General features: G+C 46.1%; 1 protein-coding gene and 2 long non-coding RNA genes across 5 annotated transcripts in view; 1 reads left to right on the forward strand and 2 right to left on the reverse strand.

The window, feature by feature from the left end:
• LOC140520234 (uncharacterized) overlaps nucleotides 1-7,402 on the reverse strand; it is a 31,615-nt gene extending 24,213 nt beyond the window's left edge. The window contains exon 1 of the long non-coding RNA XR_011972433.1: nucleotides 7,315-7,402. This is a non-coding gene — a long non-coding RNA (uncharacterized lncRNA). The remainder of the gene's footprint in view (nucleotides 1-7,314) is intronic.
• Nucleotides 7,403-7,644: 242 nt separating this feature from the next.
• Nucleotides 7,645-8,835, reverse strand: LOC140520233 (uncharacterized). Its single transcript, XR_011972432.1, has 2 exons — nucleotides 8,572-8,835; nucleotides 7,645-8,391 (listed from the first exon to the last, which is right to left on the reverse strand). It is a non-coding gene; the product is annotated as an uncharacterized lncRNA (long non-coding RNA).
• Nucleotides 8,836-8,985: 150 nt separating this feature from the next.
• The window catches only part of FOSL2 (FOS like 2, AP-1 transcription factor subunit), a 30,169-nt gene continuing 25,736 nt past the window's right edge, over nucleotides 8,986-13,418 (forward strand). Inside the window, exons 1-2 of one of the 3 annotated variants that reach the window (XM_072634070.1) lie at nucleotides 9,922-10,293; nucleotides 12,607-12,661. Coding sequence is in view for 1 of the 3 variants with exons in the window: in XM_072634069.1 (XP_072490170.1) it covers nucleotides 10,192-10,293 (102 nt within the window). In the remaining 2 variants the exon portion in view is untranslated. Of the gene's footprint in view, nucleotides 10,294-12,606; nucleotides 12,662-13,418 lie in introns of all 3 variants that reach the window. The other 2 variants (XM_072634071.1, XM_072634069.1) reach the window with 2 other exon arrangements.

Here is a 13,418-nt window from a genome sequence, read left to right on the forward strand (position 1 = left end):
GCTTCAATCTGCACTCAGAACATATTTTTTCACTTTGTCTTGGCCTTTTTTTGGCAATATGGCTAATATGGAAATATGTTTTGCATGACTTCACACAAGTATAATGGGTATCAAATTGCTTGCCATCTCATCGGGGGGAGGGACCTGAGGGTGGGAGGGAATTTGGAACTAAAAATACAAAAACAAAATTTTAAAACAACATGAGCTATGACGATTATTTGACCCTGACATAGGGTGCACAGGCCCTTCCATGGGTCCTTACTGCTTGAGAAGTTCGTTCTTCTCCTTTTCCTAATTCTAAGGAATATCATTCCTGGGCTTCTCCATGCTCCTAGGCCTATAATATCTAAAATATATAGGAAACCTGCACAAAGATAAGACCAAGAGTCATTCCCAAAGAATGGTCAAAGGATATAGCCTCGGAAATTCGTAGACCTAGAACTGGAAGGAACCACATATAGTTGTATTCCTTCATATACAAACAAGGAAATGGAGGCTGGTAGAATTTAAGTGATTACACAGATAGTAAAAAGGAGAGATAAGACTTGAACCCAGGGTTCCCTGACTCCAAATGTAGTATCTTCCTCCTCTACTACAATGCCTCTGCATAGGAAGTTCTGAAAAGAAGAATTGCAGACTTTAACAACCATAAAATAGATTGCTCCAAATCATAAATAACAGGAGAAATACAGATTTAAAAACAAAAACAACACACCTCTGAGGTTTCACCCTACACTCAGAAAATAGGCAAAGATTCTCTCAAACAAAGGAAGAGTCAGTGTTGGAGAGACTGTCCCTGGAAAAGACAGGCATGCTGTAATACTATTGGTGGAATGATGAATTCATCCAGACATTCAGAAAATCAGAAATGCCCACCCTTTGATCTAGAGCTCTCTCTGCTCAGCACCTACCTACCACAAGGAGGTTGATAATAAAATGAAGCATCTTATATACATCAAAGTAGAAAAAACACACCCCTAGGCCTTGTCAGAAGAGAACCCATTATTCTCTACTGGGAAGACATTGAACAGAGAAAGAAAAGCTGAAAACTATCCAGATTAGCCTAGCCCATGGGGGCAGAGTTCAAAGCACTGGGTAGCTTTTCCATAGATGCATAAAGAAACAACAAATTCTCATAGCACTTTCTCTGGACCTCTCCTTAGTCCCAACCAGTTATTTACAGACATTTCTTATTCCCTAGATTTTAAGCTTCTTGAAGGCAGGGATCTTTTTTTGTGATCTTTGTATCACTAAAGTTCACCATATTCACTTTTTCATAGTAGATGGTTAATAAATACTTGTTGTATTGAACTGGATTTCCTATTTCATCATCTAAGAACGTCTGTGAGCTATTTGTCTTCCTGCTTAACTTCCTTCCTTCCTTCCTTCCTTCCTTGGATAGCTCATGCCCTGCAAGTACTAAAGAATCACAGGCAGGAAATGGTGAGATTTAGTCATTTCTGAGGACAAGGAAGCCAAAGTACCAGAGAGTTTCTATATTTGCCTGGGGTGGAGGGGAGCACGTGGGGTGGTGAGAGGAGGAAATGACGACTGGCTGCTGGTTCCAATGGGGATAGCTCCCTGACCCACAGCTGTAAACTCATCACTCCAGAATTGTATTCCCTGCAGGTGCTAAATCCCAGGGGAGCCAATGCAATCAAAGTAATCTTCAGAACAAAAGTAGCTCTGTGTGTGCGTGTGTGCGTTCGTGTGTGTGTGTGTGTGTTATAAGCTCATAGATTTCTATACCTAGAAAAGGCCTTTGAGCTCACAGATTCACAACTAGAAGGGGCCTACGGGGCCATTACTTGCCCAAGGTCACATAATTATTAAGACTAAAAGGTGATAAATGAAGACAGACACTCAGAATCACAGATCCAAAGTCTATCTATTCCAATCCTTTCCCCCTACCCCCATTTTACAGATGACTAAAAAGGTAAAGTATCTTGTGAAAGGGCTGATGTCTGTCAGAGGTGGGATTTTATCTTGGACCTCTCCTGACTCAGAAGCGCCCTTCTAGGCACCTGGGCATGGTTAGGAGCCCAGGGCAATGCCATCCTTAAAGGTCTGAGTTTAACTATAATCAGCAACTTGGGGAACATTTAAAGATGTAAATTAGAGAGCAGGTCAGCACCAGTGTGCCTGGTTCATTCTAGCAGCTAGCACAGGGTCATAGACCAAGGTGCATTTCACCTACTACCCCTGGGTGAGGTGTCTGGTGATGGGACCATGTGAAGTTCAGTCAACCTTTCTATTCTTGGCCTTTCTCTGAGCCACTCACTACCTGTTCAGTTCTTTCCAATCCTTTTCAACTCTCCATGACCCCATTTGAGGTCTTCTTGGCAAAGATATGGGAGTGGTTTGCCATTTCCTTCTCCAGTTCATTTTTAGAGCTGAGGAAACTGAGGCAAACAGGGTAAAATGATTTGTGAAAAGGTTTACTGGTAATAAATGGTAAAAATAGAATTTTGATCACAAAGTCCTCTGAAGCCAGGGCCAGCTCTTCTCCCTGTACTATGCCCATCCAAGGGCTTTCCCTTATTTTGTTCCCTCTGATGCCCTCAATAATTCTGTGACATTGGCATGGCAAGCATTATTTTCTCCATTTCACATGAGAGGGAGGGTGCTGTCAGATAAAAACAGGGGTCACCGAATCATATGGAAGGATCCCTGAAGGAGTTACATTGACTCAGAAAAACCATTGGTTTATATGTTTCTTTTTTTTTTAATTACTATATCAACACATTAAAATCAGACAGGAACCACATTTTCATATGGTTTGGGCCCCACTCAGGAGGGTTGTGGGCCTCAGCTGGTCTCCCCATGTTTGACACGTCTACTGTAATGGATAGAGAGATGTCCTTAGAGCTGAGCTAGAATTTCCTGCGTAAACCGCCTATGATACATAGTAGCTGTGTTATCTTAAACAACTTCTCAGTGCTTTAGGCAATTCTGTAAGACCAGGAGGGCAGCTAGGTGGCGCCATAGTGCACAGAGCCCCAGGCATGGAGTCAGGGAGACGCATCTTCCTGAGTTCAAATATGACTTCACACACTTACTGGCTGTGTGACCCTGGGCAAGTCACTTAACCCTGTTTGCCTCAGTTTCCTCATCTGTAAAATGAGCAGGAGGACATGGCATACCACTCCAGCACTTTGCCAAGCAAACACCAAATGGGATCACAAGCTAGACACAAATGAATGCCTAACACGAGTTGCAGATAACATGAGGAATTTCCTCATCTGAGAGAGTTCCCTGTGTCAATGAAATCACAAGTCTTTAAAGGTGAGGAAACTAATAGGTTCCAGAGGGGTTTGTTTGGGGAATGTGCTGGAGCTGAGTCTGGAACTCAGGGTTCCTGCCTCCTAATTTACTGTCCTTCCCCTCTATACACTGGTCTATCTCTGGAAAGGGAACTGAGAGGAATTTTTTCCCTGTTCCTCTTCTCTGGACACGGCAAACATTCCAACCATGGGTAATTTTTGTTCCTGACTCATAAAGATATTTCTGGATATGGTTGCTGTTTATTTATCACGGAGATGCATCAGGCATTAAAAAAAAAAATCTTTGTAAAGAAATCCCCTCTTCCCACCCTCAGCCCATTTATCCACAGAGTCAAGTGGATTCTTGGAGGAGTTGAATGGGACCAAGTCTGGTTCTTCAGTAGTAAGAAGGACTTTGTTTGCATATGGTTTGTGGGAGATTTTGCATCTAATTTAAATATGCTTGTATCAATTGCACCATCTGATCTTAGGAAAATTTCACTGTTTAAATGTTAACGTTGCCTTTAAAGTTATTATGTAAAAATTTTTTTTTTCACCTTACAGATTCCTGGAAAGAGAACTAGCATTTGAAGTCACTAACCTTTTTGAGCCTCTGACACCTTGCTTGGGATCCTGACTTGGTCATTTACTACCTGTATGACCTTTGGCTAGTCATAGTATCTCAGAGCTAGAAAGAATCTCTAATGCTTATGGGAATAAGAACATATATGACAATTGATCATTTAACCTTTGTTTGAAAACTTTTGGGAACTGGAAGCCCAAGACATCTCTTTCTGCTTTTGGATGATCCTAATTGTTTGTTGAGGCAACTTGGGTCAGGGTATAGAGTGCTGGGCCTGGAGTTAGGGAAGACCTCAGTTCAAATCCAGCCTCAGATGCTTATTAGCTGTGTGACCCTGGAAAGCAGCTATCATGTCCTCATTGTCATAAAATCATAGAATTTTAGATCTAGGGCTAGAAGGGGCCTGAGAAGTCACTTAAGGCAACCTATTCATTCTACAGATAAAGAAACTGAACTATAGAGAAGTAAAATGACTTGCTCATGAAAACATAGGAAATAAAAGATCAGAGCTGGAATTTGAACCCAGGTCCTCTGATTCAAAATCCAGTATTGCCTCAACTCTTTAAAACAAGGGAAACAACATATACAATGATTTCAACAATGCAAATGGAAAGAATTTTTTAAATTAAGCAGATTAAAATTTTGTGTAATTAAACTGACCAAGCTGAGGCCAGAAGAAGAGATAAAAAAAGAACCTTAGTTCCTTTTTTTGTAGAGGTGGGGGACTATGGATGTAGAACATTGCATACACTGTCAGACTTGGTTGATGTGTTAATTTGTCTTGCTGAGCTTTTTTTCTCTTTCTCAGGGTAAAATGGCTCTAAGAGCGAGAGGGAGGGGAAGGATATATTTGGAAATGAAGGACATATCAAAATGGAAGATTTCGATAACATTTAAAAATTTTTATTTAACCTCTTAAAGAGACTCTCTGAGTCTCTTCATCTGTGAAATGAGACTTAAGTTGGATTAGGTGATCTCTAAGTTTCCTCTTAGTTTTAAATCCTAATATGATACTTAAATTCCATAAATCAAATAAGGAATGAACTTGGGGTAAAAGATATGTGTGTCAAACCTGGAACACCAGCTTCTTGAGAAGCCCTACCCTCTTCCTTAGAACCTAAAGGCTTAGGACAGATTAAGGTAGTCCTCATTCATTTAAGAAATCTTTCTCTGAGAGAAACCTTTCCCTTTTGGTAGAAAACAAAAAAAATATATAGCTTCAAGAAGGATGGAGAGAAATTCAGGGATGATAAATGGATGAGATTTTATTATCAGGAAGATGGAGAGATGTTTGGGTCATGTTTCTGAGATCTACATTATGGAAAACAACTGCCATGCTCTCTCACAAACAATTTCTTGGTATTACTGCCAGAGACCAAATGTTACCCTGGGTGGACAATTGAATTAATTTAGTCTGGGCAGTGAGAATACAGGAGCCAGTAAGGTCAACAGAAATCAGGAGACCTGGGTTCTAGTTCTAGTTCTGCCACTGACTCACTCTGTGATGGAAGACAAATCACCTCGTTCCTCTGAACCTCAGTTTCCCCATTTGTCAAATGTGGAGGATGAATGGATCTGCAAAGGACCTTCCAGGTCTATCATTCCATGATTCCATGACTTTAGGTCAGTTTGAAGAAAACTGACGTGGTCACCTTTTCCCAGTCCCCTCTCCTCCTTACGCCACGTATTCCTTCAACTGGGACTTAGTTAAAGAAGGAGGGTTCATTCACTTATTCGTTCATTCAACAAATTTACTGAATACCTTCTTTGAGTTAGACTGGCTAGAAGTTGTGAAAAATAAAAAAAACCCAGGAACATGACAGTCTCTATCATAAGGATTTTATAATCTATCAAAGCAGAAAGCCCTGTAGAGATATACTTGCACCTGAGGTGCTTAATTGATTCTAGAAACATACAATGTTCAGTGAAACAATGTTATTGGGACCATATATACCATGAAAGGAAGTATGGAATAGTGAATGGAGTGTTGGGCTGGAAGGCAAGAAAATCTGGGTTTAAATCCTACTTCTGGTACTTTCCAGCTGTGTGACTTTGGGCAAGTCATTTGAACCCCAGTTGTCTGTAAAATGGGGATAATAATGCCTGTAATTAGTACCTCCCAGGGTTATTGAAAGGCTCAAATGTAATAACATTTGTGTGTCAATATGATTATGGGAACAACGTTCTAATAATAGCTGATGTTTACATAACCTTTTAAAGTTTGTAGCTCTATTGTCTTTTAAGTTTCACAACCTTCTAAATGACAAGCAACCTGTGGAATTAAAGTATGATTTGCTTATAATGTATTAATTAGGTTGGGTTGAATTTACGCAGCATGTTCTTTTACTGTATGCAAATAACTAAAATACAAGGCGACCTTCCCTAAGTGCTATAAAGGCGATACAAGCAAACTTCTATGAGGGTTCTGAGCTGAGATGGGATCTCTTATGGTTGAAGTGATCAGTCTTAGATGGGATAAAAGAGTAGGGAAGGAAGGGCTCTAGCAAACAGGCGTGGTAAAGTGCAAGATGAATATGGAGACTAGAGAGTAATACAGCCCGTCTGAGCTATACCTGGGGGGGCAAGGGGGCTGCTTGAAGGTTACATCAGCATCAGTTCCATGATGCTCTGTAGACGTGTCTGGGACTCCCCAGCTTTACCGGAACCCACAAGAAAGGAAAAGGACAGGGGAAGGGGGTGGGCAGAGGGTGGGCATGAGAGACAACGTCTGGGAGGGAACGGTTAGAGTCAGGGGGTGCAGCACCCAAGTCACGTTCCCGGCCAACCCTCCAGTTGCAGCCTGAGAAGAAGCTTTCTCCCTCACAGGTATGACTGGAAAGGGTGTGTGGGTGAGACCACGAAACATTAGGCTTTTTGAACGTGGAGTGGGGGCGGGGATCCCTCGGGAAAGCAGCTTCGGTCTTGAAGAATCGGAAGCCTAAAGCAAAACTAAAAGTGATCGTGGTCTGCCGGCTCTCTCGAGGCACTGGGGAGGGGATCAGACAAGTGCTTGACCCAGAGGACAGCCTCAGCCCCAAGGCCTTCCTTCGCTTTCCTCCTCCTCCCTCCCTCTACCCCGCCATGAATTTGGTAGGGTCTGGGTGGGAAGTCCGTTTCTGCTGCTGCTACCCGGCACTAGGCTAGGCGCTGGTGGCAGGAGGGGAACGCGGGCGGGGAGGTGAGCGGAAAAATCGCGATTTTTTTTTCTCCGCTCCCCTCCCTCGCCCCCCCCCCCCTCCGCCCTGAGCTTTCGGGGTTTGCTGCCGGTGAAGATCTGATCCGTTTTGCGTCAAAGATCTGCATTTACTCATCCTTCTGGGAAAGTTACATAAATAAATAAGCCAGCGAGGCCAAAAAGCCAAACCAAACACAAGCAAGAAACAAAACACTAGCAAACCCCTAAACCTTTGTTTCCACTGCCGCCGACATCTCTCATCCTCCCACTGCAGGCTCGGAGACCTGGCTTACCTCCTTCCAAGCGTGCTCTAGCCTGGGTAGGAGGAGACGAGAGGCACTGTCTCAGAGCTGGCTGGGTCAGGGGCAGAGGCACGGCCGGGCCCGCCCCAAACTGGCCCGGGTTGGGACTAAATGTGCGTTAGAAATGTAAACAACAGCCCTGAGGGAGCGCTGGGCCGCATTCCCGGGTTTCAGCGGCTGAGGAAAGGCTTAAAAGCTCCCGACCTGGCGTCCAAGAGAACCTTCCGGACAGAGAGTCCGAAGGCCCAAGCTCTCTGAAGACACTTTCCAGTCTCCCCGCTTCATACACCTTGCACAAATAAAGAAATCTAGTCACGAAAAGACAGTCACGGATTAAGGAATCATTTATATAGGACCTATTTGTACCAGGCACTGTGCTGAGCCCTTTACAAATATCATCTCATCCGATTAGGGACTGACAGGGATCTTAAATGGGGAAATGGAGACTCAGAAAAGTGAAGTGACATGTCTAAGGCCAATCAGAGGCAGATTTGGAATTCGAATGACTTAGATACTGACTACAAATGTTCGCATTCCACTAAATCAAAGATTTTAAGGCCCAGGGAATCAGTGAGAATTTTGGTCCAAAAGTCCAGGCTTTCAATGTCTAACTCCTTGGCAGAAAGAGACGAGGACAGGACCTAGTCTACTCCCTCCCTTTTACTCTCACACCTTCTCCCCCCCCCCCCCCCCATCAATTATAGTTTGGGATTTGCTTATGACGTATTATTAGCACGTATCAGATGCGTTCTAATTGTACTGCACTGAAGCAGCAGGGATGTCATTAGAATCATTCATTCCATCTTTGAGGATCCTAGGAAGCAATCAATCCAGCTGCGAGCAGCTGGCATCACTCAACCCGGCACCCAGGCTCTACCGCGTTCCGCCGGAGCCAAGAACAGCCCTCTGGGAGCGCCCGAGTGAACCAGTCTCCGGCCCCACCCAAGGCTGCAAAATGCTTTGGTCTTTGGACCTCCACCTCTCAATGGCCCTGAACACAGCAGGCAGCCAGGCACCAGACCGATCTCTCGGCCGCGCCTCACAACGTTCCTTAAGTGTCCTTTGTCACTGTAATTAAAACAAGACAAGAAAAGAAAGGCTAAGCCGAAACCCGGTCGAACGAGGGACCTCTCTCTGTTCTCCCGCCCCTGTTCCCCTTTAAGTGGAGTTCTGAAGCCTCTGGTAAGCTAGGGAGCAAGGGAATCCCTCTCCCACCACGTCACCCTAACCAAGGAAACCCGCACTCACGTCCTGCAACGCAAATGACCATCTTTGGCAAAGTGCGCCAATGGAACGGACCAAAGCGAGCACGGGGGGAAGGGGGGAGGGGGAGAAGTGAGAGAAATCCACTCCGGTACGTTCCACTCCAGGGGGGGGAAAGAGAAGCTCGAGCTCCGGGCGTGCCCCCTCCCCCTTTCAGCCCCTTTCCCCAGTCTCTACGCCCCCTGCCATCTCCTTCCTTCTTTCCTCACTCCGGGGTGTCCGAATGGTGTCAAGTGCCCTTTAGCTGAGGAGGGGATAGAAAGAAAAAAGCCTCTTCTTCCTCCCTCCTCTATCTTCCTCCCTCCCCTTTCCTCTCCTCCTCCTCCCTTTCTTTCTTCCCCTCCCTCCCCTCACCCGCCCGCTCCTCCCCGCAAGGTGGGGTTTGGTGAGCCGGGGGTTGACGTGAGTGAAAGATCCACATGGTACAAGGGGCTGGATAATAAAGAGTGTGGAGTTGAACTAATGCCATTGCACTGAGTCATCCCAGGCAGGCAGAGCTCTGGGGCTCGGAGCGCACCAGCGGGGAGAGAGCTAGAGAGAGAGAGAGAGAGAGAGAGACCCACTGAGACAGGGACAGGGCGAGGCAGGGAGGGGGAGCTGCAGTTGCAACCAGGGAAAGAGAAAGACAGGAAAGGAAAGAGGGAGAGAGAAAAAAAGAGCCCCACCGCCACCTCTCGCGTGCCGGGGAGAGGGCAGGGAAGCCAGTGGCAGAATCTCTAATTAAAGGAGAGCGCAGCTTTGCTCTAAAAGACAAGAGGGTTCCGCTCGCTCTCGGGCTTGACACTAAGGAGCCGGGAGGTCTCGGGCAGGAGGGACTGAGCTTTGCTCGGTGTCCATTCAAAGGAAAAAGATTTTCCCTCCCTTTGAGTGGTGTTCGGGGGAGCCTTCTGGCGAGTGGGGAACGTTTTCGGGTTTTTTGCTTTTGTTTTTTCAAAGCCTTTTCCCCCAGATTATTCTTGTTTTGTCAAGTGTCAGAGCCTCTCTGAAACTCGGACGGCTATTCGATCCACAGGAAGTTTATTCTCAGCCTCTTTTTTGAAAGGAGGAAATAGCCGCCGAAGTTTCTCAGAGCCAGCTTTTTTAGCTGAATGTCCACGGGTCCCACTGACAGGGCTCGCTAGTTTGGTTTCCAGGCTTATTTTTTCTCTCTTCTCCCCCTGCCCCATTTTTCCTTGCGGACATCGATTCCGTTCCCCTTTCCCAAGGATCTAGGTTCCCCCCGCCCCCACCCGCCCGCTCTCGGGTTGAGAGGGGGAGGGCGTGTGGGAGGGCCCGAAGGGAGGGTCAGACTTTGGGGAGAGAGAGAAAGGGCCAGGCGGTCAGCTGGTGCCCGGCAGAAGTTCTGAGCGCGCCACTCCAGGGCTCATCACAGCCGACTTCGGGCTTCTCCCCTCTTCGTCCCCCCCCCAGGAGCGTTTGGAAGCATTCGGCCTGGGGGTGGGGGGTGGGAAGGGTTTAAAAATACTGAGACTACCCAGAGAGGAGATCGTCGGGGGCGAGAGCGCTCCAGCAAGTGCTAGGCAGGGAGGAGGAGAAGGAGGAGGAGGAAGAGGAGGGTGGGGGAAAACAAACACCCTGTTTCCTCTCGGGCTCCCACCGCGGATCATGTACCAGGATTATCCCGGGAACTTTGACACCTCGTCCCGGGGCAGCAGCGGCTCTCCAGCGCACGCAGAGTCTTATTCCAGTGGCGGCGGTGGCCAGCAGGTAAGCAGAAGAGCTCGCTGGCTTCCTGGATGCACCTGGCGGGGAGCGAGCCCTTCCTTTTCCTCTTTCCCTCTCTGCCCTCTCCTAGACAGCCTTTTTACTACCTTTCTTTTTTCTCGTTTGTCTTTGGGCCAAGAACCCCAACCCAATGCGTTTTTCCGGGTCTCGTTTCTTCGGACTTCTCTCACCCCCTTGCCTTTTTTTTTTCTGGGGAAAAAGGGGATCATGTGGTAGATGTGAAGCCCTGACAATGACTGCCCACCTACTCCATCATCCCAACTCTTTCCCCAAATGGAATTGTTTTGTTCCTCCAAGACCCCATCCCTTTACATAAAATAACGTTATCCTAGGGCTAGTCTGCTGGCTTCTGGATGTTTTCCCCTCACCCCAGAATTCTCACAGATGGACAGAGGAAGGCCTGGAAAACATCCACCTTCCCCAGAAGCCATAGCTTGATACCCGTGGGGATACCCCTCCCTCTCTTCAGCCATGTTTGTAGAGAGACCCCCTTGATGGAAGAGGTTGGGGAAGGAGATATTCTTTGGACTACTTCTAGTTGAGGAGCAGCATACTGCAGAGGAAAGAAAGAGTGAGGGGCTGGGAGCTGGGTTCAGATCCCAGGTTGCCACTTTGTACCTTTGTGATACGGGGCAGATAACTTTACCACTCTGGATCTTGGTTTCTTCAGATGTAAAATGTAGAGGTGGAACTAAACCCGGAAGGCTCCTTCTAGCTTTAGATGAACGATCTGTTCAGTTATGTGCCTAGGTGAGTGAGGGTAAGTGACTAGAGGTCCGGGGCATGGCAGGAGTGAAAGGCTCATCATCAAAGAGTCTGACCCATGCTGAACTAACTAGCCTTTCCCTAAGGCAGTCTACACCAAAGGGATTCAGCCCGTGTCATGCCCACCTTGGGAGCCTCTCTCACTTCTCACCACCTCTGTACAGTCTAATCCATTCCAGAAAAGGCCTGGCAGTGGACCTTTTCGTAGTCAACAAAGCTTTATTAAGGGGACATTGGAGAGAAAAGTAGGGGAAAGGGGCTGTTGTAGCAGAGCCCAAGAGGTTTTTTGGGTGGTACTTGGAGCTGAAAAAGCGCATAGCTGGTATATTTTTAAAGTAACTCAACTGGTTTGAAGTCAGAAAAATTGTGTACATGGAGCTGTGCTGCCTATAAAAACCAGAAAGATAGTGGTGGTGAGGGGCCTCCATGGAATATTATCATCTTCACACAGACCTTTACATGTATGGGCTTGTCTTATGCATTGAATTAACTCTTGAGGCCCACCGAAATCCAGAGTAGCCTCTACTTCCCTAGGTTTTCAGATCTTCCTGAAGAGTTGTGGAGTACAGCCCAGAGGTTGCCATCAACCAGCCTTCTGATTTGAGATATATATCGAAGGGATTGTGGGAAGAACCCCAGAAAGTGGGTTAGGAGAACTCTGTCTTGGACTTTGTGGGGGGGGGAGGAGTGGAAACATGATGATTTTTTTGTACCTATGAAAGGATAATTTATTCCAAAGTGATATTCAGACCTGGTGGCATTCCACCCCTTAGCAGACCTATCCATGTTCTCTAATTCTACTTTCCCTCCTCTTCAAAACAACAGCCCCCCCCCACATACACACACACACACACACACACACACACACACACACACACCTTCCCTAGAATGTACAATATAGTATTCTGAATACTGTGAACACTCAGTTGTTTTACTTAAGTCCAATGAAATTAAACTAGAATTTCACCTGAAAGAACTACACAGGTTTATACCCTTGTCAAAAAGGTGCCATTGATTTCATGCCCATTTCTGCCACTAGACTGGAATCATTTGCTCTCTCTGCCTTCTCTCCCCTTCCCTCCAATCGCAAATTCACCCAGCTCTTGAGCAGACCATCTTGGAATCCTACCCATTTGGTTTTTCCTCATTTCTTCCCTATCTGCTTTTCCTGTTGTTTGAGTGGGGACAATCATTTTCAGTTTTACAGTCACTTTGCTAAATATATTCCTGACCTGGTTGGGAAGGGGTGAGAAGTTAGGGCAGTCAAAGAATCATTACCAGCTGGATAATGCATGTCACTGAGGCCTTGGAGCCCATGCTATAAATTGAAGCAATGCCTTGCTGTGGTTCAAAATCCAACAGGGAAGCAGCAATAAGAAGGAGGAAGGGAAATGACTCCAGCAGAGCATAATGGAGACTCATTAGCTAAACAGCAAGCAAGTGTTGGCTAATTCCTAGCATGCTGTAACACATGAAGGTTTTGCAATTGATAATAACCTGGTATACTGCTTCTTTCATATGGCCTGCCAGTTCTGCTCAGCCATCCGAAGTCTGAGGCGCCTTTCAAACCAGAGAGATTTTCAAGGTAATTCGGGCATTAGACAAGCTCTGGAGCCACCCTCTCCTTTTATAGTTCTGGAGGATTTTTTTTTTTGGGGGGGGGTCTGGTCACTAGGGTTTTTTCCATCAAGGTTGCAGCTTCTGTGCAAAACCGTATTGAAGGTAGGGAGTGGTTGCTGGGCTGGCCTTAGTTACTTCACAAGTAGGTGCTAGGGCTCTTTCAGAGACCCAGGCTGGCAAGGCTCATGGTAAACGACTGTAGGTCAGAGAAACCGACATCCCTTTATTTCCCCTAGTTTCCTTTAGTCTGGGACATGAATAGTGGGAAAAGCATGGACAGCTGCTCCCTTTCTAGCAGTCTCAACAGACTGGGTCAACTGAGTTTGGGTGCTTCCTTTCCAAGGAAGTCTCCCTCCAGCTACATTTTCCTAGCCCCTTGCTTCTCGGGGCACAAACATGTTGCCCTAACAAAAACAGCAATCCTTTTCCACCCATCTCCTTCAAAGGGCTTGGGCTGACTTAGCACAGGACCATGCAGGAGAGTGACATTTTTTCCAGAGAACTTTTTTTTAAGCTTCTACTCTTGAATGTGGCTGGAACTTGAAGCATGAAAAATATTTCCTGCTCCAGTTCATGATTTTATCCCCCAAGATTCCTTGTCTGTGATTCTTTATCTCTGCCCCCATCCCATTTTCTTTATATATATATATTCATATATATTATTTTTTAGGGGATTTTTTTTCTTCTTCCTCCCTTTCCTAGGAAAACACCTCCCAGATCTG

This window comes from Notamacropus eugenii, chromosome 1 (genome assembly GCF_028372415.1).
Source record: "Notamacropus eugenii isolate mMacEug1 chromosome 1, mMacEug1.pri_v2, whole genome shotgun sequence".
NCBI classification, from domain to species: Eukaryota; Metazoa; Chordata; class Mammalia; order Diprotodontia; family Macropodidae; genus Notamacropus; species Notamacropus eugenii.